The sequence below is a fragment of the Molothrus aeneus genome, chromosome 15, assembly GCF_037042795.1.
Source record: "Molothrus aeneus isolate 106 chromosome 15, BPBGC_Maene_1.0, whole genome shotgun sequence".
Lineage (NCBI taxonomy): Eukaryota > Metazoa > Chordata > Aves > Passeriformes > Icteridae > Molothrus > Molothrus aeneus.
The window spans coordinates 8,878,978-8,903,582 of record NC_089660.1 but is presented as its reverse complement, the minus strand read 5'-3'; the positions used below and the strand labels follow the sequence as shown (position 1 = coordinate 8,903,582).

Here is a 24,605-nt window from a genome sequence, read left to right as displayed (position 1 = left end):
ACAGAGAAAGTGTCTGTGAGAGGAGAGGAGAGGAGAGGAGAGGAGAGGAGAGGAGAGGAGAGGAGAGGAGAGGAGAGGAGAGGAGAGGAGAGGAGAGGAGAGGAGAGGAGAGGAGAGGAGAGGAGAGGAGAGGAGAGGAGAGGAGAGGAGAGGAGAGAGTCTCTATCTTGGACAGAAAAATGGTGTCAGCAGAAATAAGGAAACTTATGGCAAGACAGCTGAGAGACAGAGGTCAGCCTCAGGTGATTGGAATTAATCGTGCAGAAAGAAACCAGTATCTCTTTTATTACTGAAATAATTCCATTTCCCTTAAAAGTACAGAAATCTACCACAGAGGCACAAGAATGAACCAGTCAGACAGAATCATCTAACTTTGCTAATGTACCCTACACTGAATAGCCAGGGGCTCTGGCAGGAAGGCAAAGCTCATCAGTGGAGCAGTGAAGGCAGATAAAACCCTGCAGATCAGAACTAACGACATCAGCCTGGGACTGTAAAGTCCTGAGGTGCTCCTGTTGTGTCCTCTCTGCTTGTGCCTTCCCTGTCAGCCCCATGGCAAACTTCAGTGTGTTTAATCACTGAGTGAGAGCTAAAAAGGAGCTGCATAAATAGACTTTCAGGAGAACATTGGGGATGTCAAGAGACACTGGCAGGGGCAGGGATGAGCAATTTCTCTTTCTATCATGTAGCTGCATTCATGTCCTTGGAGCAACCTTGCTGGGTTCATTATTAAGCATTTATCTTTTGATGTAGCTCTTTGCCTCTGCAAACCTACATTTATTAACACATTTTAGGCTGCAGCACCTGCTCACAGGAACCCTGGGCTGGGTGTGCAATGCTTCAAATGCCAGAAATCTGAGGGAAAGTGCTGACTCAAATGAGCCATCCAAAGGGTTTCAATTGGCACCTTGTGCCCTGAATTACAAGTGGAAAAGAAGGGGGCATCAAATGGGTTGCACACATGGTTTTTCCCATTTTACCAGCCCTGCCCATGGCAGGAGGGTTGGACCTGAGTGATCCTTAAGGTCTCTTTCCAACCCAAACCAATCTGTGGTTCTGTGCTGTCAGGAGCAGAGGAGCAGGGATCCACACATTGGAAAATCAGGTGGGACCTGGACCACACCCATTGTGTGCTCTGGAAAGTTAAAAGCACATCAGAATAATCACAGAGATTTCCTGACACCTCCCAGACAAACACAGCCTCAGCTGAGCTTGCCATGCTCGTGCTCCCAGCAGGACCAAAGCCAGGGCTGCTCTGGAAGGGGAGTTGAGGTTTCCTTGGCAGCTTTGCTGTTCTTGAGCAAAACCAGAGGGAAGGAGGGAGGGAGGGAAAGCTGGGCTTGCTGCACAGGCAGTGCTGTGCTTCTCCCAGCAAAGCCTTCACCAAAGGAGCAATGAAATCATCCTTTCAAAGCAGGTTGCTGAATGCTGTGGGAGTATCAGCAAACATTGGCAGGGCTGGGAAAAACTCAGGGAAAGGTCAAAGCAGGATATTGCTGCTCTTCCCCTGAAGGGTCAAAAATACCCTGCCATTTCACCAAAGAGGATCAGATGAATTAAGAGATAAACATATCCCCACATGCAAATAAGAGGGAAAAAAAAAATCACTGAATGTATTAAAACAAAAAAAAAAGTTTCTTTGCTTTTATAACACTTCTCTCTTTTGAAGATTCCTTTGATATTTTAGGCATTTTTAAGACTTTAGGCCTAAATAAAGGGTCTGCATTTACACTGAATAAAATACTTTTCTTGAACTGAAGCATACCTTTTTGGGGGGGGGCAGGACAAAAGGTGGAAAATGTGTCAAAACATTTTTTTTATCCAGTAGAAAACCCGTTACAGATTTGTTTCACTTGATGCAGAGCAGAAGATGACAGAGCTCAGAGGGAATTACTGAAGTTTGCTGGAAAACACACAGAGCAGGGAAGCACAGGCAAAAGCCTTTCCTTATCTCTACTCTGTGAACTTCCAAGTGAACAAAGAGCCCTTTGTTTTGCAGAAACTATTCTGAGACCTTAGCAGAAGCAGGTGAGATATTCTATATATTATGTATTTATTTCATGCTCTGGAGTGTGAAAAAAAAAATGCCTTTAGCAAATGAATGTGCTATTGAATTCTGGCAGCTGAAATTGTCAGGGGGTAAATATGGCTGGAACTTGGTTCACTCCTTGCTGTTGTGGCTTCAAGAGAGGAAAATAAAACTGCAGAAAGTTTAAGAGAGAAATAGAAAAGTACATGCTCTACTGCTAATGAATTAGAAATAACAAGTAAAGTTCCATTCCAAAGGCCCATGCTGTGACACTGGGACCTCTTCACAAAAAAAGATCTGCTCTAATTATAGTTCAATTCTATCCATGGCCACGGGCCCTGCTTTAAAAACACTTTGCACCAGGCTAACCTTACAAGGAGGAGTAAAAACAGGTCCAGATTCCTTTGTCCTGATGCAAAAGAAAGATTTTCATGGATGAGAGAAAATTCAGCTGATCAGGCCTCATTTCAATGGGATCTAACCTCAGCATGAAAGGAAACAGTTCATGACAAAAGGTCCTCTGAGGTATTGCTCAGGCACCCAGAGAACAAGGAAATGTCCCTGCCCTGAGCATTGCAGCAGCTTTCCTCTGGCCCTGGGGTTCATTTGACTGTCTAATGGCATCACACAAATATTCATGAGGTTCTTGCTCATCCTGCGGATGAGCTTTGTGGCAGGCTTGGTGAATATTCAGACCTGCTGTCTGGAGTCTCACTTCAGTGTTTTTAAACCTGCAGCAAAGGGAAAGGTTTGTGTTCGTAAGCAAGGCCCAGATGAGCCAGGATTATCAGGAAAGAAAGCCCAAGTGATTGTGCAGCTTCAGCCTCTGAGTTACATTTAGGGAATAAACCCACAAGTATTTAGAACAGTTTTAGTAATAAGTTGCACCTTTGCAAAACCTTTCACATTGTTTCTTTCTAAACCAAAATATCTTTATTATTAGAGCCATTTGGCAGAGGGCAAATACACCAAAACCCAGGATACTCACACATTCCCCAGTTTTATTGAAATCCAATATCTGGATCTACTTGCTGGTTGACCTGAGTTATCCAGTACAAAATTATAATTTTGAACACTTAAAACCTTCACACAGGTCCAGTTTAGAGCCACATCTCATTCCTGTGACTCGTTCTGCTCTACAAAAACAGGAGTGTTTGGGGCAGATGTGCTCCCTGCCAAGTCAGAGAGTGCAGTAGCGGACGGGGCTCTCGCTTGGCAGGGGTGGCAGGGACAGAGGCAGGGCAGGGGACAGAGGCAGGGCAGGGGACAGAGGCAGCGCAGGGGACAGAGGCAGGGCAGGGACAGAGGCAGGGCAGGGACAGAGGCAGGACAGGGGACAGAGGCAGGGCAGGGGACAGAAGCAGGGCAGGGGACAGAAGCAGGGCAGGGACAGAAGCAGGGCAGGGGACAGAAGCAGGGCAGGGGACAGAGGCAGGGCAGGGGACAGAGGCAGGGCAGGGACAGAGGCAGGGCGGGGACAGAGGCAGGGCAGGGGACAGAGGCAGGGCAGGGACAGAGGCAGCGCAGGGGACAGAGGCAGGGCAGGGGACAGAGGCAGGGCAGGGACAGAGGCAGGGCAGTGAAGGCCACCCCAGAGCTGGTGTGGCTGCCCCAGAGCCCCCGTGTGCTCAGCTCTGCAAAGGGCAAGGCAGGGTCCTGCTGGGATGAGTGACAGGGGTGGAAACAGGCTTTGGTCAGGCTCAGCTTAAAAGCCCATAAAAACAAACTGGTCTAACAGAAAACAAAAATAAATAAAACTGCCAAGACCACAGCAAATGAAATTTGCCCATTGACACTAATGCTCTTGAGCACTGACTGGAAAGGCAAAATTAATGATAATAGTGGGACTTTTGTTGTTCTCCTGTTAATTTTAGACCATATGAAATGAAAAGGCAAGTCTGACATGTGTCATGTGTGTAACTAGAAAATGTAGAGTTTACACAAATGCTGTGATTGGTTCAGTTTAAACCTTGCTTTGCCTTTAAGTTTCTTTATAATTTGACTTTCCTGAGACAAAGACTGGGCTTTTTTGGGCTCAGCATTCTCCTCTAGGGTAGGAAATAAGGTGGTTGGCTCTTTGGAAAACTTCAGTTTCTTCTTCTAGCAGGCTGCATGTTTTCTGAAGAGATTTATTGTTACTGTCTGATTTCTCCTCTTTTTACATATATGAATAAATCTTATCACTGAATTATTTATCTGAAAACAAGATACTGAATTGCAAGGCCCAGCCTTTAACATTCCAGGATTTTCATATCTGTGCAAAATCAAAACCACTTGAAAATCTTTATCATTGAATTATTCATCTGAAAACATGCCACAGTAAACTACCAAACAACAATGCCCCTTTGGTATCTAAAAAAGCAGCCACAGAGGGCACAGAAGGAGAGATTTAAAACATTGTCTATGGGGATTTAGGCAAAGTCAAAATTGGAGTCAGCTAAGGTCAGGTTTGTAGCAAACCATATTAATTGCCTTTTTCTATGGGAATTTTATTATTAATTATTAATAAAGGTAATTTAAAGCCCTTTCACCAGTGATGTACATCCATACAATGGTTTTGATGTGTTCTTGTGCTCACTTGTCTGTATCTTGATGGACATTTAAGACCCTGTGACACTTTGCAAATGAAAATAATTAAGTCTGCATATTACAGTAAACTGGGAATATTGCAGACAATATTCAGGATGGAGAAATGATTCATTGAAACCTTAAGAGGATGGATGTATGTGCAGGAAATAACAAAATGAGATTCGTCAAGGAAAAGAAAAGAAATTAAAACATCTGGGAAAAAGGAAATAATCAGAGTCACAGATTTTAGTGGGAGGAAGGAACCTTGCTAATGAAATACTCAGATATAGAAATGCATTTTCTGGGGAAGGGAAGTAACTCCCTCCCTTTCCAATCTCTGTCAAAACATCTGCAACATGCAATTAAAACTCTAAAAAGAAAAATTACATGGATAAGCTTTAGAGTCCAGAATGACCACAGTGCTTCCACTGATATTAAACATTTTACATTATTCACTGGCTCCCCCCTGACAGAAGCAAGAGATACTTTTCTTCCCACCACCTCTGTCCAGGCCATCAATGACTTCACAGGACCTCAGTCACATATTCTTGAAACTAAAAAGTGGGAAAAAAAAAATTAATGAGGGATTGCAGAAACAAAAATGCAACTTTCTGAAAGCTCTTTTGATTGAGAAGTTCTTTCCTTGAGGCTTCTCATCAGGTGGTAAACCATAACCTTGTCCTGTTCCAGGCCATATCTGTGTCACTGGGGCACTGAAAGGTCAATGTTTGTCCTGTGAGAAATTCCTAAACGGAAGCTGTGGATGTGAATCATTCATCTGGGTTACCCAATTGTAGTTTTCCCTGGGTGTTCAGGCTGGTGTGCAGGTGTGGCTGTGCCCAGAATCCTGCAGGGTAACTGCAGATTGAGGGCAGAGAGATCTCACCCACCATGGCATGTGGCACAGAGACACCCCTTGCTCTCCCACTGCCACAACTTCTGGTCACTTCTGGGTCTCTCCTGCCCTCTGTTCCCCACCTTATTTTCCCATGAATAAATTTCCCTTATTTTCCCATATTTCCTGGGACAAATCCAAGCTGTCCCAGGTAACTTTCCTGAGGATGCTCCAGTGGAGCTTCTCTGGGGCAGTGTCTGTTACTGCACATTTGGGGGGCAAAGCCCTTCAGCACAGGCAGGGCTGGTTCTCCTGGCCTTCTCCAGCTCCCATCCAGGCTGTTGCAGCAGTTAATGAGAGCTGGGACTTCTCATGCCCTCAAGTATCTGAGACATGTGACCGACACAGTGAAAAGTTATAATCTAATGCTGCCATGAGTATTCTGTTCAGAGCATCCTCCATATGTTAATTATTAATAATATAGTTATGAAAAAAGTTCCTGTTCCAGCTCTCTCTTAAATAGGATTTACACAGCCATCTGGTGTTCTGTTTAATTCTTATTTTTTTTTCCCCAACCCAATTTGTGTGTCTTACTGTTAATTCAATTAAAACTCGTGAAAGAGGAAGGTGCTCTGGCTTTGTGGTGGTTATGGACAGAGCTGCTGAGGAGACAGAGGTGGGCACTCAACATGCACAATTAAAAGAATAGAGCAATGATAATTTTGCCACTGGGAAAGAAGGGAAATGAATGTCACCTCCTACAGAGGAGCAATAGCTGTACACCTACAGAGAAGCCACAGCTTTACACCTAAAGGTAAATGTGGACACAAGGCCCCTGCCAACATTAAAGAGAGACAAGAAAGGATCATATTGGTACAGACTAAAATGAGAACATAAAATATGTGCATCTGTGCAGCTGATATACAGCAGCAAAATGGTTTTATTGTAAGACATCAAAACTTTAATTTTCTCACCATTGGCTGTCCAAGGGTAGTTCCAGCCTCTGAACCTCTGCCTCTCAAAAGCAGGAATCAGATTCTGACTTAATTAGAAATGAGTTCACACAGAGAAAAAATGTGTGCTACACTTACATTTCAAGTACCTGGGTGTAAAAAAATTTGTTTGAATGTTTCAAGAAAAGGAAAAAAAATCATTACTATAAAATTTTCAATCAAGAGCACAGTAAGCTTTCAGATGTTGTAAACCTGCATGAGCAGCAGCTGAGGATATCTATGGCCACAGAGCTCATGGTGCTTGGGATCAGAACTTAGCAACTGAAGCGACTTTTGGTCATAATCCACCAAAACCACCTGTCCCACCTTAATGCTGCCTTTTATTTTGCCACTTCTGTGAGCAGCTGCTGGACCCCCCCCCAGAGTTTGCTTTCACTGAGAGAGCTCCCAGCCTCTGCTCCAGGGTCCAGGTGAACACCTGGGCTGCAGCAGCACCAAAGTGCTTGGCTGCTCCTCCTGCTCCCAGCCCTGCTCCTCCCCGTGCCCCAGACCCTGCAGAGCTGGAAGAGGAAGAAATCTCTTCTTGGCTGAAGTGAGCAGGTGCAAAGCATCACTAAATAAACCAGGGGAGACAATGGTAAATTTGCAACAATCCCCTAACATGGGCGAAAAGTTCAGTTCTTGGAATCCAGGACTCAGTAAATGCTTAAGTGTTTGAAAATTGTTTGTTTTGCTCTTGACAAACTGTCTCCATTTTAATAATTTTCAAGGAATCATTAAGACAGCTGATCTAAACAGAAAAATGCCTCTGGAAAACTTGGTCAGAGGACATTTGAGTTAATTTTTTTCCAAAAATCCTGGAGTACACAGTGATTATTCAGTTCTTTCAAAAACTGTGAAGAATAACAGCAATACACCATTTTTATAAAGACTTTATAAACTACTTTAATTTTGGGTTTCTCCTTGCTACAAAATATGTAAAAGCAGAGCTTCTTAATTCTTCAATTTATAGGAAGTCCTTGAATTAGAGCCTTAAGCTTCTCACCATCTTCTCACATGTGTTAGTAGGATGCTTTGCAGAAGAAAAGAAAAGGAAAAAAGAGACCAACAAGTGAAGCCTGTAATTGTTGATGCTTTCTTGAATGACTTTACAAGGTTCGTCTCAAACTTTGTGAATTAGGAAAAAAGATAAGGATCAATAAAACCATGTCCTTTCACTTGACCAGGGAATTGCTTTTTTGAAGTTGAAAATGAATGAGGTAACAGGGGACTTTGACTGGACAGAAGGAAAAATGGAGAGATATTTCCATTAATATGGAAAAAAACCTGCTGTAGGTACCAGCTGCAGGTTTACAGAGCAGAAGAGGAAAGAAGACTTCAGCTCTGATGTGAACACAACATTTTCCTTTGACACCATAACTGCAGTAACTGCACTGTGTGAGGACAGTGAAGTAACAAAGAAATTTGGAAGAACTAGGAAGATTTTAAAAGATTTTGCAAAGGCCTGATGAAACTCTGCAGATGCAATTGCTCTTCTGTCTGAGGTGGGAGTCCTTGACATCTTTCCCAGACTCTAGGAATACAAATGTGATGAAATACAGACTGCATCAGCAGCTGTAAAAGTAAAATAATGGATATTAAATAATAATTTTCAATGAGTTTCATGGTTCTCTGCAATTTTTCATCAAAGAAAGCCTATTGTAGGCACTAAGTATTAATATGGAAATGGGAATTAAGAAGCTAATGGTAGAAATAGATTTTTTAAACATCAAATATTTCTTAAAATTTCCCATGCGAGTGCAAATATTTAGTCTGGATATGAACTTAATGAAAAAATAACTCATAACCACTAACCCCTCTTTCTTTTTTTTCTTTGTCAGACCATTCTGAAGTCCCTGAAGCTGTTTTGTACAAAACTCCTGCCCAAGCAGGGTCATCCCAGAGCACATGGCACAGGATTATGTTGGGACAGTTCTTGAATATCCCCAGTGAGGGAGACTCCACACTCTCTGGCGATCTCTTCCAGTGCTTGGTCACATGAACAGTGAAGAAATTCTTCCTCTTATCCAGGTGGAACTTCCTGGGCATCAGTTCCTGTCTGGTGTCTCTTGTCCTGTGAGCTGGAGCACGGAGCAGAGCCTGGTGCATCCTCTGGACACTCCCTGCAGGCACTGACAGACATGGATGGGGAATCCTTTCAGGTGTGAGCAGGCACAGCTCCCTCAGCCTTTCCTTATGAGAAAGGTGCTCCAGTGCCTTAATTATCCTTGTTTTCTGCTGGACCCATTACAGGAGCTGCACATCTCTCTTGTACTGAGGAGCCCAGAACTGGACAAGGTCTAGTCATGATGAGTCATTAACTTTGGAAAAGTGACTGAAAATTTACACAATCTGTCCAAGAATCTGTTCATTAAATATGCATAATACTTCATCCTCCCTTTGACCCCTCTCTATGATAAGATTTCTTTAAAATGGAAATGGATTTCAAAGCACAGGATTTGTATACATAAACCTAAATATCTCTCCACTGAGTAACAAGCTTGCACCTGAAGTGCATTGCCTCTTAAGGAATTAATTACTGTGTTACCGTGACACAATGTCTTTGTTCAGCAAGTGTGACCATTTCCAGTCCATTATCACGTCACTGCCAAAGCCAAAGCCATTTATCTGAGTGTGTCTGTGTCTCCCACAGGCTGGACTGCCTTGTTTTGGAGTCAGCAGTTAAATACTCATCTTACACATAGACACACACCAGCTGCTGAAAGGAATGGGCTGAACGGTGCTGACCTGAGAGCCGTCCTGAGAATCCTGCAATTAGATTAACTGTTGTTACCAGTGTGCAACAAGTTGCTGTTCCACAAAGGATGCTCAGCTTTCCTGGGCTTAGGAAGATATTGGTACATGAAAAGGTCCACTGTACATGACCCCTGCTGGTGCTTTAGGTCAATGTTCATGCATTGTGAAAAGCTGCACATACAGACAGGGTAAGAAATGGGGGAATGTCCCTCTGGAACCAGGTAAGCCAGGATGGAAGTGCCCAGAGCAGCACAGCAGCTCCAGCTCGTGGTCTTGGTAGCAAAAGGACGACACAAAGTTTTAGGAGGATAAGTGAGCAAAGCAGCACAAGAGAATTCACACACTGAAAAGGCTCAAGGTGCCTTGCAGCTCAGAATGTTCTGTGATTCTGTGACTGATGATTCTCAGGTCATGGATCACTGGGCATTGTTCCATGATGAGGTACTATCTGTGTCTTAGATTAGCTCATTTTCTGAAAGAGCACCAGAGCAAGTTTGGCCTCCTGTTACCAAAGCAACAATTTCAATAACTAAGCTTGACCCAGCTTGTTGAACATCTGACTGAGAGGGAACTGAGATGTTCAGCTTGGTCTTGGTGATGGAACAAAGCAGAGACACAACATCCTAGGAGAGAACATTTGGCTCCATGCTACCTGCTCCTGCATGAAAGCATTTAATTTCAAATATGTTTTAAGATTCTCTTTAATTAATGGCTTTCATAACAGGAAAAGACCTTCTCCAACCAGCACAGTCAAGAGGCAAAATGGAGCAGGTGGTGGGTTTGGGAGGGGAATGAGAGAACAGATGTTAGCTCAAAAATTTGGAATGCTCTTCGAGTCCCGCAGCAGGAGCCCAGTTTCCATCAAAGCATATTGTAGGAGCAATTAATTGGGACCACCCAGGCCTAGAATTTGGCAGAATAACATTTTCCATTCACAAAACACACTTCTGTGAGGCTGACTAGTTGTTTCAAATACTTCTAGAAGAATTTCTTTTTCACTTTGCAGATAATCTTCTCCATATTAAAGCACGTGAAAAAATACAAATCAAGCCACAAGCTGCTAAAATTCTGGGGACAGTCCTGGTCCCATTGAAGTGTATCTTTTGTTTATTTTTCAGGTGACATCAAAGAAGCACAATTAAATGTGAAGGCACATGGGACCCAAGGGAAGAGCTTACCTTTTTGACCTCGTATTTAATAGCAAGTTTAATCCTGCTTAGACTCGGCCGGTGGTGCTCAGGGCACAAGTGGATGTTCACATCTCCATTCAGAATAGCCTCCACCTCTTCAGTGTCTCTGCACAGGTCCAGCACTCCCACAACAAAGTCCTTGCATTGCATAGATAACTTCCTATAGTCATTCTGAGGGAAAACAGAAAAAAAAGGTATTTAATTGTGTGCTGGAAAGCTGGGCTGCAAACAGCAAATGAAAAAAGGGAGAGAGAGCAATTGTGAGCAAGGTTACTTCTGCAAAACTGCTGCCTGGAAGAGTAAGAAAGCATTTGATTTACACAGCATGTTGATGGCTTTTCACAAAAGTACAGGAACTCCTCCAGACTTAATTAGCAATGTTTCTATCAGCAGCACAGTTTGCATGATAATAGAACGAGTTTTACAGAGCAAGTAAATAATTTCTAGGGAAATTTGGATTTTAAGCAATCAGTTGATGTCTGCTCTCTGTGTGGCGTATCTCTAGGAATGTAAAAATATGGCCAAGAAAAAGGTCCTGCTAACTGGGTAAAATATAAAGCAATTTTTTCAGTTTAGATTCTTTCCTAGTAATTCTTTCTTTCATAACTTTCAAGAAGTTTCAGACTGGTACAACAAGCTGGAGCATCACACAGAGATGTGTTCAAATGAATTATATAGTTGTAAAACCAACTTCAGCCTCAAACCTTAGAATTTAGTTAAACAGTCCTGAAAGAGCATCCAGATGAAAATTGTCACAACCCCTCTCCAAGAAATGGAACTTCAGAAACTCAACATGATTTCCTGTGAAATAATTTCACTTTGAGAACCCAAATTACACTTATGGGGGAGAAGATAACCTGTACCTGACTTGACAGAGGACTAGAAGAGCAATTTCCCTGCCCTAAATTAAATTGTGATTGATTTTCATATGCTGACACTTAAAAAATGAGGAGAGTGCCACCATCTGAGTAAATGTTGTAAATTAGAACACAATTAAGGCTACCATTCATATAATAACAAAATGGTGATATTAAAGGCTCCATGCAACAAATAGGAATAATAAGCATAAGACAAGCTCTAACTGATTTGAGAGGTCTTTTCAAATTAGGTTTGATGAGTTAATTAAATTCAGAACCTTATCTAATTAAGCCAGCAGCCAAAAGAAGAAGATAGTTAAACTTGTCTTTGATGAAGTGATAAGGGTAACCTGGCTTTGTGCTTCTGTGTTTTCTAAATTATCTATTCTATCATTTACACATAGCAACATATTAGCCTTCCTTGTTACACAATGATCTCAAAGCACTGTACAAACATTCATTAATTAGTTAGAACAGCACTGTCTAAAACACTTAATTAGAGGTGGCTTAACTTCTTTGGTCAGTTTTTCCCCTTCAGAACTGAGATGCTAATGATTTTAAATCATTGGTTCAATGACTTTGTCATAGATTTGAGGTTACTTCTACCATGAACGTGTGTGTGCGTGTCCCAACTTCACTTTTCATGCACGGGAAGAGCACAGAACAACTGAATGATCACAGAATAATAATCACAGGGAACCAGAAAGCCCCTCAGGGCTGCGGTGGGGCATTCTCACAGGGAGGGGAAGAAGCCATTTCTGATCTCAGTTTAGGAGAAGGGGCTGAAGACAGCTGGGGAGTAGCAGGGATTTTACTGCTGACACCTTCTGCAAGGTGAAATTTCTATGTTTAAGTCCTCTTACATATCAAAAAAGTTTAGATCTGAGTTCCTCTTTTTGTCCTTGAGTGCTGTAGTCAGACAGGTGTTCTAATTGTGTTGTTAATGGAGGGGAGCAAGAACTACAAATCTTCATTAAGAGGAGACATAAAGAGTACAACAAGAAGATCTTTATCTGGGTGAATGCCCCATCGCAGAAGCCGGGCCACCAAGACTTCCATAAATGTGCCAAACTAGAGCACTAAGATTTAAGATGTTCTTATGTCTCAGGCAAAAGCCGATGTTCCATTTACATCTAAATCTAGTACAAGAGCATTTTGTGGAGATAGAGAGGATTTGTGGAGTAAATGTTTTCAGATACAGGGTGAGGTAAAGTCTGAAATGTAAATGAAAGATAGATTTTACTTTATGGCTTCAAAGCACTCCTCTCACGTCAATTCCATGCTTTAATCTTCCCACACCAAGATGAATTTCAATAAATTGAAAGCTTACCTCTTCACTGAGAGTATAGATGGCCAAACAAAAATATCAGCCTCTAAATAAATACAGAAACAGTGAAGGACAGCAAATATGGATAGATCTGAAAACATGTGTAGGGTGGGAATGAAATGCCTTGCTGCCACAGGTAATGGAGATGCTTAATTAGCCCAGCAGCTTAAAAACAACCAAGGGTGAGAACTCTGCTGGGCTTTAATACCATACTCTATGTACTTTTTGCAAAGTTCACAAGCTTATCTCTTAACCAGCACATTTTAGGTAATTCTCATCACCACTTCCACATCATCTGAGCAACTAGTTTCTATTAGATTAGATTATTTCTCCCTCTTCTCCTTTCTTTAAAGAAAGATGTTTAGTAGCAACTAGGAAAGTGCTTCCAAAGCATCTGCAAATGGCAGGTTCCCAGCTGGCAAACTCTATCAAGACCCAACTTTATGCACATCTCCAACCTTAATGTTTTTACTGGTTTTGTACATTTGCAGAAACTATGGATGATTTCCTCATTCAAAGTTTTTTACTCCGATTTTTAAGTAGACACAAGCAGCCATACATCCTATCCAAGGTACAAACTGTAGAGAGAAAAATAAAATAAAATAAAATAAAATAAAATAAAATAAAATAAAATAAAATAAAATAAAATAAAATAAAATAAAATAAAATAAAATAAAATAAAATAAAATAAAATAATAAACTGCCCTACAGCAATTCTGCAGCCAGGCAGGCAGGCAGATTGCATCTCTCAGGAGACTGCTCATCTGTTAAAACAAGTCTCAAAGGTCACTGAACCTGCTGTGTCTTCTGATGATCCCTTTTACAAAATCATTTGTCATCTTTGTTCTGGCCTCCTTAATGCTCACAGTCATCATAGAAAAGCCTGATCACCCTGATGGCAAGAACACACTCAATGACTCTCCTCATGTCAAGGTATTTCTCTCAAGCACACATTATTCTTTACTTAAAAACTGAGATTAACAGAGGTCTGACAGCCAAGCCTCTTCTGATCCTGGCTTGCAAAGCACAGCTCTGGTGATGCAAGCAGAAATTCTGTACCTGCACCTAAAATCCTGAATTGTGAGTTCTGACGCACGGGAAAAATCCCAAGAAAGCCAAGAAGATTTATTTACAGGCAGCATCCAAGCTCTATTGGTGTTCATGCCAGCACTGTTTATTTCACACATTTGCCTGTATTTCATACATTTGGAAGCATCCAAGATGCTGCTTTCCCTGCAGGAAGGAAAGCTGGGACAGTGGATGGGAGGCTGCAGCCCAGGGCAGAGATTAGCCAGGGGTGGGAGGAGGTGAAGAAAAACAAGGATGCATTTCCAGATACTTCCAGAAATTGGTGAGCAATTACAGAACTTGGGGAAATGGCCTGAAGCTGTGTCAGGAGAGGTTTAGGTTGTATATTAGAAAAATCTTCACCCAGAGGGTGTCTGGGCACTGGAGAAAGCTCCCCAGGGCAATGGTCACAGCACCAAACCTGTCAGAGCTCAGGGAGCTCAACAGTCTCAGGAACATGATGGGATTCTTGGGGCTGCTCTGTGCAGGGCCAGGAGCTGGACTTTGATGATCTGTGTGGGTCCCTTCAAACTCAGAGCATTCTGTGATTCTCTGTGGTTCTTGTTACACCAAGGCTTTTGAAGATCACAGCCCTGAGGACTCCCATGACTCTGCCAGAGCACAGAGGGGCAGATGGCCACTGTGCCTCGGGGTGCAAAGGGACAGTCCCCACTTCACCACTGCCCTGCCAGCCAGGTCCAACCCCTAAATCAGGCACTTCATGGCCCTGCTGTCCAAATGAGTTTTGTGGAGAACCATCCTGGCTGCAAGCCTGGCCAGGCAGTGGGGTCAGACTTGTGCCACAACAGGAAACTCAGGGCTGGGGACACAAAACCCAGCTCAGTTCTCCTGGCAGGGCAGCAGAAGCACACACAGGTAATGACAGTAACCCACACTTTCCCAAGCTCCCCAGTTAGGTGCCATAGTATGAAAGTCTCAGGATTTAGAGGCTCATAAACCAGATGGATTTTTACACTAATGAAAAATTGCAGGTCACACATGAGAGATGCTGGGGCCTCATCCTGACAGGCTGAGTGCTGTCAAGCCTCAGGGAGGAAGATGAGGGATACAACCCAGTAGGCAAGAGAGCCAGTCTGTTTCAAATAACACATGGAAGAGACTTTTATTTCCAATAGAGGTAGTGAGCAGAGCAGGATCAGGATAATGCCTGAGAATGTTACAATATCATTTTTTAAAAACTAGAGTGTAATAAAAGGATTCCAAATTAGTAATTTCCTGCTTCTTCTAACACTGTTGTGCATGTGGAGTTAAAAATGTCTAATTTTGCTGTTTTGAAAAGGCTGATGGTACTTGTCATTCACTGCAATTTCTCCAAGTACCCTATTATTATCTGTTGATTATGTTCTAAATGAACTCTGTCATGTCTCCACATCTGTTCAAAACCAACCAGATATTTTCAGAAAAGAGCTGTTTCAGGTCAGAGGGATGGAGTTTGAGTAAAAAGTTAAGTGAAATGAGAAAAACTAAGACCAGGAACCTATCTGGCTTTTCTGGGTAGCATTAAATTTGCTGTGCAAATGAAAGCTGCAGGCACATTGCACAGAGTCTCTTTTTATGTTTCTCTGAGCTCTTGGCTCTTTGTATTTATTCTACATCACACATACACATATATCAAGGAGAGAAATACTGCATTGCTTAGATTAGCATTTTCAGAAGAGACAGCAGGAAAAAAATGGAGAGGCAATTCTGTAAATATGAACAGAAAACTCCCCCAAGTAAAAATTATTGTAGAAAGAAAATAAAGCTGGGAGAAAGGAGGGGGACAAAATGCTGAAATATTTCACGCAAGATTTGAAATGAAATTGTTAAATAAACCATCATGTCAAATATTCAAAATGCTTATAAATATTTGCCAATTAGACACCACATGAAATATGCACAAGCCTGCACTGAAAAGCTGTGGGGCAGATTTCCTTGTGGGTACTTACAGTGTCTTTGGCTGGCCATATGTTTGGGAGTGAAAAGAAGCACAAGGCCTGTGGCAGGAAAGGTGATGAGAGAAGATGCTGAGGAAGGGCCCTGCCCTGATCCTGGCCAGGATTTGCTTTGCTCTGAAATGCACTGAGCACCCTCCCAAAGAGCTTTGCCAGCTGCTGGCACTTTTGAATACAGTTGAGTGCATTCTTATTGTTTCCAGACTAAATGCCCACATGCACAGTCTATGCCAAGGCTGTACAGTTAATTCTCCAGAAAGCACATAAACATTGGTTTATGTTCTCTTGCTCCTTAAGTGGCAGCACATCAGAGAATTATTGGAGCTCTGGGTACATTGTGCCATAGCCGTGGGCATGTCTCTGAATTTAGAGCCCAGTGCTGGTTTAAAACATTTCCCCACTCAGGTGCAGGTTGCTAAATGTTTCTAGAGGTAGGAACAGATGCCTCAGTTCATTTTCAAAATGATCCAGACCTTGACTTCTTAATCTCCAGCGTGCATAATATAATAAGCAATCTGTTCATATACAAGAGTTTGACATTTCACAAGTGTGACTGTGTTGCTTTCCCAGCAATTTGGACCCTTCTAAATGGAGCCAAGATAAACGTGGCCATGGTTTGTCCTCTGAGCAGTGCCCGGTTGCAGCATGGCAGAGCAGAGGGGTCTCCAGGTAAAGGGGGATTTTAGACTCTGTCAGGAGACACCAAGAGATGTGGCCAATATAGGAGCCTAAGGACAAGGCAGTGTGTGTCTGTGTTGACATTATTCCTCTCCAAAGAAGCCCAGAAAACAATAGGATCATTTGACTGAGGACCAAAAATTTTCTGACTTTCAACAAGCCATGGAAATAACAACCCTTGCACCATTGCAAGGATTTCAATGGCAGTTGCTCTGACTGATTTACAATAAGACTATTTTTTTTTTTGATGTCTCTTTATTCTTCTCAGCTTTCTAGCTGCAATTCATCTATTCCTATGCACTGCAGAAGCTCATGTCTGAGACAGCATATCCCTCCACCAAGGGGATAGAGCATTCAGGAATCCATCAAACCACTGACTTTGGATTTCATCTTGTACCTATTGACTGGTAGATACATTAAATACTTCAAGAAGCTCGACAAGAGGGTGGTAGTAATTCTAGCTGTGGGGTTGAAAATCCTTTAGAATTGTTACCATGTTTTGCAGCATCATTTGCAGGTACAGGTATATGTTTAATCTTCAGCAATAACATTCCAAGAACTTTCAAGTGTGAATTGTCAAAAGCAGCAGAAAGGATAGGTTTGCACCTCCCTGTTTCCTTTCTACTCTTTTGTACTTTAGCTCTTTTCTGCTCTAGCAAATCTAGAAACTTACAAGCTCTTACAAATCTAAAAACTCTACCAATAATACCTTCTGGGAAATTATTAATATTTTTGATAAATGTAGCTTCAGTGGGACCAAAACTAATGAATAAATTTTGGAAGCTGTTTTTCCATCAATAAAAACATTAGAAAAGGAAAAATACTTTACTTTGACTTCCCCTTGGAACAATTCCTTTAAAAGGTGTCTGGATGGTTTTTAAAATCTAAAATTAATGGATGTATTATTTGGGGAAGCAAATGCAGGAATCAAAGACAATCCTTAAAAAAGTTAAGGACTGTGACTGAGCACAATTCCTGACTCTTCAAAGTTTTAGATTCCCTAGCATAAGAAATTTCAGAATCCACTCTCAGCCTTTTTTATTACTTCTATTGATTTTCTTTACTATCTGAAACTTGAAATAAGTTTCCTGTACATGTGAACTCCCTCTACACTGAAATTAATGGATGATTTTACTTATCAAAGTTCTCACCCTGAACAGAATACAGTCTTGCTTTTCATACCTAATGAGTTGCCAGAAAAACACTTCCATCTCCTCTACTCCTTTCCCCCAAAGTCACCTTCAGCCTGACAGGTACCATTACTGAGCATCCCTGTGCAGGAACAGCAGTGCTATTCAGCAGAGAGCTGCAACCCCCTTCCAAGTCTCTGAAAATGTTTGATTAACCTAGAACAGAAATTATATTGGTCTAAAATTTTTTTTTAAAAATGAGAATATTTAAAGTCTTAAGGTTAGCATAGCAGCTTTTCAACATAAGATGGCATTTGATGCTTGAGGTGCTTCTCTTTCCTATCACCTCAGCTTGTTTTCAAACACACATCACAAATTAGCCACAGCTTTTGATTCCTCAACTGAGTGAAAGGTGTTTTTTTCCTCCAGATTTTCCCTAGTTCATTTGAATGTTTATGCTGAAACACCTGTTTTCAGAAGATAAACTCTCAAGTCCCTGGATGTCTCATAAACAGGACAGAGGTATTAGAGAAATGTGCATGCCAAATGTGGGGAATACACAAATGTGGTCAAGGAGAGGGCCTGTCTCCAGTGTTCCTGTCAACAGCTTCTCTTTAAATGCAAAGTATGCATTTCAAAATAACACTCTGGTGGTTTTGTGGTTGGAGAAGAGTTTAGGATCTGCTGATGTCAACAGTAAAATCAAGCTCATGATGATGCAGTGCATTGCTCCAAATCCCTCTTCATGACATTCAAACATTTGTTCTCTCCTTGTGTGGGGATATGACACTGAGAATCACCTGGGAGAAAAGGCCATCCCCCCACCTCATCACAACCTCCTTTCAGGTCATTCTGCAGCTCTGATGTCAGAAATTTTTAAACGCACAAAGTTACCTCTGGGCCAAGCTTCTCATTTCTCATGCCATCCATACTTTTTCTCTCTGACATTTTCCCATGTATATTACATTTCTGATCTCTTTGTTGCAAGCTTCACTGGGGAAGATTTCTATTTCCTGTACAATTTGAGATGAAATAACTTCATTTCCCTAAAAGAATTAGCTGCTCTTCCTCAATTGTATGGCTCTTTTCAGCTCAGCTGCTTGAAATCTCTGTGTTTCCTGAAAATCAGATGGCAAACAACCAGGAGAAAATAATGTATTTAAATTCACAGTAATTGTTTGCTCATGACAGCTTCATTTATCCCTTAGGCTGAGGTAAATTTGGTACCTTCAACTTGCTTTAAAAATACATTTGTATGTTCAAAAGTGCTATGAGTCCCTTCTCTCACAGGAATTTTGGCTACAAGCAGGACATGCATATCAGGAAAAAGACTCCTCCTAAATCCATCCTGCAAATGAATGTTGACCTAATTGCAAGCCACTGCAAATGATATTAATAATTAAAATAACCTTATGTTTTCCAGGTCTCAAACAGCCAACTACCACAGTTCTCAATGCCCAGCAAGGAGAGCTTCTAATAAAACTGGTCACAAGCATCAAAGTGGGTGAAATTGTGGTTCCCACAGCACATCAGCAGCAACCAAGCACTTTGGAAAAACGTGATTCCAGCTGCTGAGTCCTGGCATAGGGCACTCTTGACTTTATGGAAATTCTCCTCTCTCTGAGAAGAGCAGACCTAGAAGTTGTGCTGCAGAACCTTCTTGAGCAGAAATATGAACATAAAATTGCATAATTATATCTCTTTGTTCTGAAATGAGTTCAGATCCTGGAGTTTGGACAGTGAGAATGAAATGACACCCAGTGGGTAATGAGCTGTTTCCATGTTGTACTGGTGACAATTTCCCTGCAACGAATTAAATTCCAGAAAATTGCCATTTTTGATCATGTGAATGCCACAAAACCATAGATACTACAGTACTTAGCACCATTTTAAAGCAATATGAAATTGTTTGTATACCATTACTGTTTATCCACAATTCTCTGAATTGTCTGCCTGGACTCAGTGAGGATAAGTTCATGACAATTATCTACAATAACAACAATTAACAACATAATGAGGGATAAACTAAATCACTTCCCATCTGCATCCTATTTGATGTCAGACTTGAGATCCCCAGAATGTGTTACTTCGTTTACATCCATTAATATGATATTGATTCCCTACAGTGCCTTGGATAAATGTACCTGACTCCATTCTCCCATCTGCTGATCTAACACCATTATTCTGTTCTGAGCACTCATCCTCATTATGCACATTTGCAGTTCCAGTAGATATCCCTTCCCAACGTGAATAATGAGCAGCACTCTTTGGAAAGCCATCATCTTGCTCATCACAAACCTCCCAGCTCCTAACTATTCCCAAACCCCAGTGCTGGTACCAGCTGGTTGGTTGGCCATTTGGTGGAACTAATTAAATGCAAAGTTTACCAATGTTGGATTGGAATGATATCACAGTAGTGATCACAGCCTTTTCTGCCTGTTTTCCAAAATAAGAATTGGATTTTGTCTTTCTGAAAAGTATCTTCATCTTTGGTGCTCTAAGCTTGACCACTCTTGGTACCACTCATTGATGAGGGGAGGAAGAAGGGGGATTGTGTTGCTGTGCCATTTTATATCAGTTAGTAAAACAGCAGGGCAACCCCGACGAAGGGAGAAATGATGAGGAGGACTCCATTGATATTCAAAGGCTAATTAATTACTTTATTATACTATATCACACTACATCTAAACTGAACCTGCACAAGCACTCAACTCTACTGAACAGAATCTTGTGACTCTGCTGACCAACAGTCTGCACACACACTTGGCCCTGACAGGCCAAGGAAACAAAACACCATCACTTGGGGTAAACAATCTCCATCTTGCATTCTACTTTTGCACAAACACAGGTGCAGCAAATGAGATAAGAATTGTTTCTTCTTTCTCTGAGGTTCCTCGCTGTGATTCCCAGAAAATATCCTTGGGAAGTTGTGCCTTGCTTTTCTCTGTGAAGAGAAATGCGGCCGCAAGTAAGTGTGCTGAGAAAATTCTCTTTGATGAGTGAGTGTGTAAGGGCAAGCTCAAAGTCAGAGGAGCTCTGAGCTCCCTGCAGAGGACCCAGTGACTGGGATGGAAAGGCCCAATGAGTCTTTCCTTTCAACAGCAGCTCAGGGCAGGAGGAACCCTCTCACTGCACTGCCATCAACAGCATGCACCACTTTGAGCACCAGGACTCATTTTGTCTTCCACGCTCAGTGGGCAAGAAAGGAAAACACTCTGTCACTGTTAGCTAAACACAGGCAAGTGGCCAAATCACTGTCCCTGCTCTCAGAGCTCCTGAGCAGCTGGCAGCAGGGCTGGCAGGGAATTTGGGATGCTCTGCAAGGGCTCCAGCCCAGCCACGGCACAGGGACAGGGCAGGCAGGGAACAGCAGGAGGTGGCACAGAGGGCTTTGTCTCACCTTTATTGCTTAGAGACTGGAGAGACAAAGGTTCATCCTGTGGGAGAATCCAGATCTTTGGGAGATTGTGCTAGGGATCAATCCCACCTAGTGATACACAGCCCACCACGCCTTGCTGTGATGGATCCGAAATGTGAGATGTTACTCCTCATTTGTATAAAGAGAGGAATCCATGAGCAGGGGTCAGCCTTGGATCAGACCTGCTGGTCACCCCACTGCTTCACTGCATGTCATTCTTTCAAAGGGTGAGGAAGAAATCATGGCTTCAACAAATCTGAAGACAATGGTCAATGGGTTTTGCCAGCTACTGAGTTTTTCTCCCATGTTAAAGCTGTTATAAAGATCAAAATGGGAGAATAATAAGATTGTGGTAAGCTGAACTTTTTACATTTAAATTTTGAAAGTATTTCTAAACTATTTTTATAGGGATTTTCCAGCTCCTCAGAAATGGGCTCTTGTTGGAGGATGGGCTGCTTATTTTTAAGGAAACACTGAAATCCCAGAGGAAAAATTACCTTAAAGCAATTTCAACTGGTTCCAGATTTTACACTTATTTCTCTACCTGGCTAAAGCATCACAGTGATTGGTTTAAAAGCTTTATATGTAAAAATGCTTCTGAATTGCTTGGCAGTGGTGAGGCAACTGCTGTGCTACTTCCTTATGTGACACTTTTCTATTGCTCTCTGCTTCCCAGATGTTTTCTCCCATTAATGATTATAAAAGGATTCCACGTGATTTTATATTTTTATGATCGTGTCTGTTGCTCACCTAAACTAAAATCCTGCTCCAGGGACGTGTTCAATCAAGCTGGAAGCAGTAAGATGTGAGTGCTGCAGTTGCAATCTTGCTCATCCTTAACTGAGTAGGACTAAAAACGACTTCCCAGGGAGCTGTAAAGAGTAATAAACATTGCACTGATGGTGTGCACACTGGCATTGCCAAAAAGCTCACTTGCAGGAGCATCACAGGAAACAAAAGTGTCCCAGCTACACTGTCTGGGAGAGTCAGATATTTCCAGGGCTGCATCTATCTTGCCATCCTCAAATGTTGAACGTTTCCTTCAAGTTTTTGAGATTTTTTAGGGGAGGCTTAATTCAACTTGAGGCAATTGAAGCATTAATTGAAATTTTCCATTTTCTTACACTGGTGCATTGTCTATGCTTTGATGTGGAGAAGGAAGAACCTTTTTTCCCTTTTCAGTCTTTCAAAAGAGAGAATGGGCTGGTTCCCCAGGAAGGTAAAGAAAAGTTTTTCCTGCATATAAAGTATTTTGATAACTTTAAAGAGGTTTTCTTTTTAGTTGGGAGATTTTAACAACAATGTCACTCCTAAGGTAGGTGAAATAACCTTGTGGGCAGTGGACATTATCCAATTTTATGTGACTGCTCAGTGGCTTGTGCTGCCAACAGAGTTACAACTTCCATGAAAAATGTTCTTCATTTTCCCAGGTACAGGTGTGGGTTGTAGATGACTGAGCTAAACCCTTCCCTGTGAATCACAGCACCTACTTCTCTGTGCTAACACACCTTCACACACAGAGGTACAAATCTGCATTTTTCAAGGCAGCTCCAGACATCCCAGCTTTGGCAATGGCTCTGCACCCCTCTGAAAAGCTTTGAAGATTTTTTTCTCATGCAACATTTTAAAACCATTTTTCTTGGGCAATATGCCAGGCAGAAAATTATTTAATCACAGAGCCTAAAAAGAGCACTTACCAAAACAACTCTCAAAATATAAAGGATATTTCTTAGTTTATAAATACGTAGAGAGCAACATAAGAGTCACAGATTTGGTGGGTTTTAAGGGCAGAAAGACTATATCTATCCTTTTTCCACAGCTTTTGCTACATATCCTTAGAAAAATGTAACCACAATGAATTAATTTAGCTATCAAGACAAAGCTGGTGTAGCAGCTATTAATAGTGAATTTGTCTCTGAAAAAGAACAGCATAGAGAATGAGTTCCTTCTGCACAGAATCCCACTCAGTGAGCCAAGCACTGATTTCACTAGAAGGCTTAAATCTATTCTCCTTCTCCCAGGCTATTTCCATTATCACTTTTAATTTCCTCTCTTATTTTAATACCTAATTTGTTCCAACAAGAAGTTAAACTTGTAACAATAGGAAATTTGTTTCCCTGCTTTACTGGGACTTGATTCTTTCCTGTACTATGAGTTGGGTAATTAATTGGTTGTACCTGTTTATGCATTTGCTTTGCACAAGTGAAAATTAAAATAAAAAAATCATAGGTTCTAAATGTGCATGCTTTCATGGCAGTGGGGAAAATTGGTTTATAGGTGAGAGGGGGAAAAAAGGATCAGTCCTTTTTAAAAGTTAAAAACCACCAAACCACATTCCTGACTCCATCCCTAAGAAAAAAATATTCTCACTGAAGATTGACCTGGAAAAATTAATATCCAAAAAAAAAATCATTTGGGAGTAGTGATGTTCCTATACTCATTTGTACTGGGATGCTTAATTTTCAAAACAGGCAGTAGGTAAGACTAAGAGCTGTGCAAGAGAAATAAAAACAGTAATAAAAGGCAATGAGTACATTCTGCCTACCAGACCAAATTTCTGAGGTTCCCTGCTGGCTTCTCTTCTTAAAACCCAGCAAAGTGAAACATGAGGAAAAAAAAAGAAAGCTGCTTAAGTAAAAAATCAATCTCTTTAAAATATGCAACTCCTGTCTGGAAGAAAAATAAAGGAACAGAATGTCTGAAAAATTAAATGAAAACTTAAACAAATGCCATATAAACACACTAAAGCCTTTAAGAGCAACTTGCTGAAATAATAAATATGAGTCATAAAAAGTAATCCCAAACATAACAGAAGCAAGATGTCTGCCAGAGAATATGTTGAGGGCAGAGATTAAGAAAAGATGAAAAGATCACTGAAGGAAGAATGGGTCAGAGCAGAGATATTAAGTGATGGACTTACAGGAATGTTCATGAGGATAATTACAGAGGTTCCCACGCCAGTTTCTGCTTTCAGTGGGAGAGGAGTTGCAGGCACCAGCTCCCATCAGTCAGTCCTGAGAGCAAACAAACCCCAGAGTCTGCCCAGCCTGGGTAGGAAGCAGAGTTTATAAGTACAGCCCTGCTGGTTTACAGTCTGAGGCTTTTCAAGTATTTTTCTCTTTCCAAGTTCACTGCTATTCTCCATTCTCTCAAAGGATGGAGGATACTATTTCACCCTTCAATGTTTTATGCCATTTTCCATCTTTTTGTCACTCATTTCAAAAGAGTCTAATAATAGATATTTTTTTAACTCCCTGCAGCATGGAGCCAGAAATACCAAGAAAATGGACTAAGTAATTTCTCTTTAAAAGTTTAAGTTAAGCATATCCTGTGAAGTTAACAATTTATAGTTAGGCAGAATAAAAGCTGGAGCTGACTTACTGAGGCAAGAGGAGAGCCAGATCATCCTAGCAAATCATAGAGTCTCAAGGGCTGTTTTGTTACTCTTCCAGCATCATGGGAACAGAGGGGTTTGAGGCTCAGCTGCTCTCCATCACTGCAGCCCCAGTGGAAGCAGAGGCAGCTCAGGCTCATCCTTGCAGTATCCACACACTGGACTTGCCCCACCAGCCTCCCATCCCACAGCCTCTCCCAGTTCCTGAGCCTGCACCTGATGCTCACCTGCACATGAGAGCAGGCTCACTGCCAGGACCTGCTTTTGGATCCCAAAAGCTTGTAGAGAAAGTGTTTTAGAGGGAAAAGAGACAGGAAGAAACACATAAGTGAGAAACAAAACATGTTTTGCTGTAGTAATTGCACTGACAATGTTGGTGGGAGCAGTAAACAAAGACCACACACCAT

At 41.7% G+C, this 24,605-nt stretch overlaps 1 protein-coding gene across 1 annotated transcript in view; it reads right to left on the bottom strand.

Moving 5' to 3' along the window:
• TRPC7 (transient receptor potential cation channel subfamily C member 7) overlaps nucleotides 1-24,605 on the bottom strand; it is a 72,277-nt gene that overhangs the window by 34,204 nt on the left and 13,468 nt on the right. Inside the window, exon 3 of the mRNA XM_066560071.1 lies at nucleotides 10,360-10,542. Coding sequence (XP_066416168.1) covers nucleotides 10,360-10,542 — 183 coding nt within the window. The remainder of the gene's footprint in view (nucleotides 1-10,359; nucleotides 10,543-24,605) is intronic.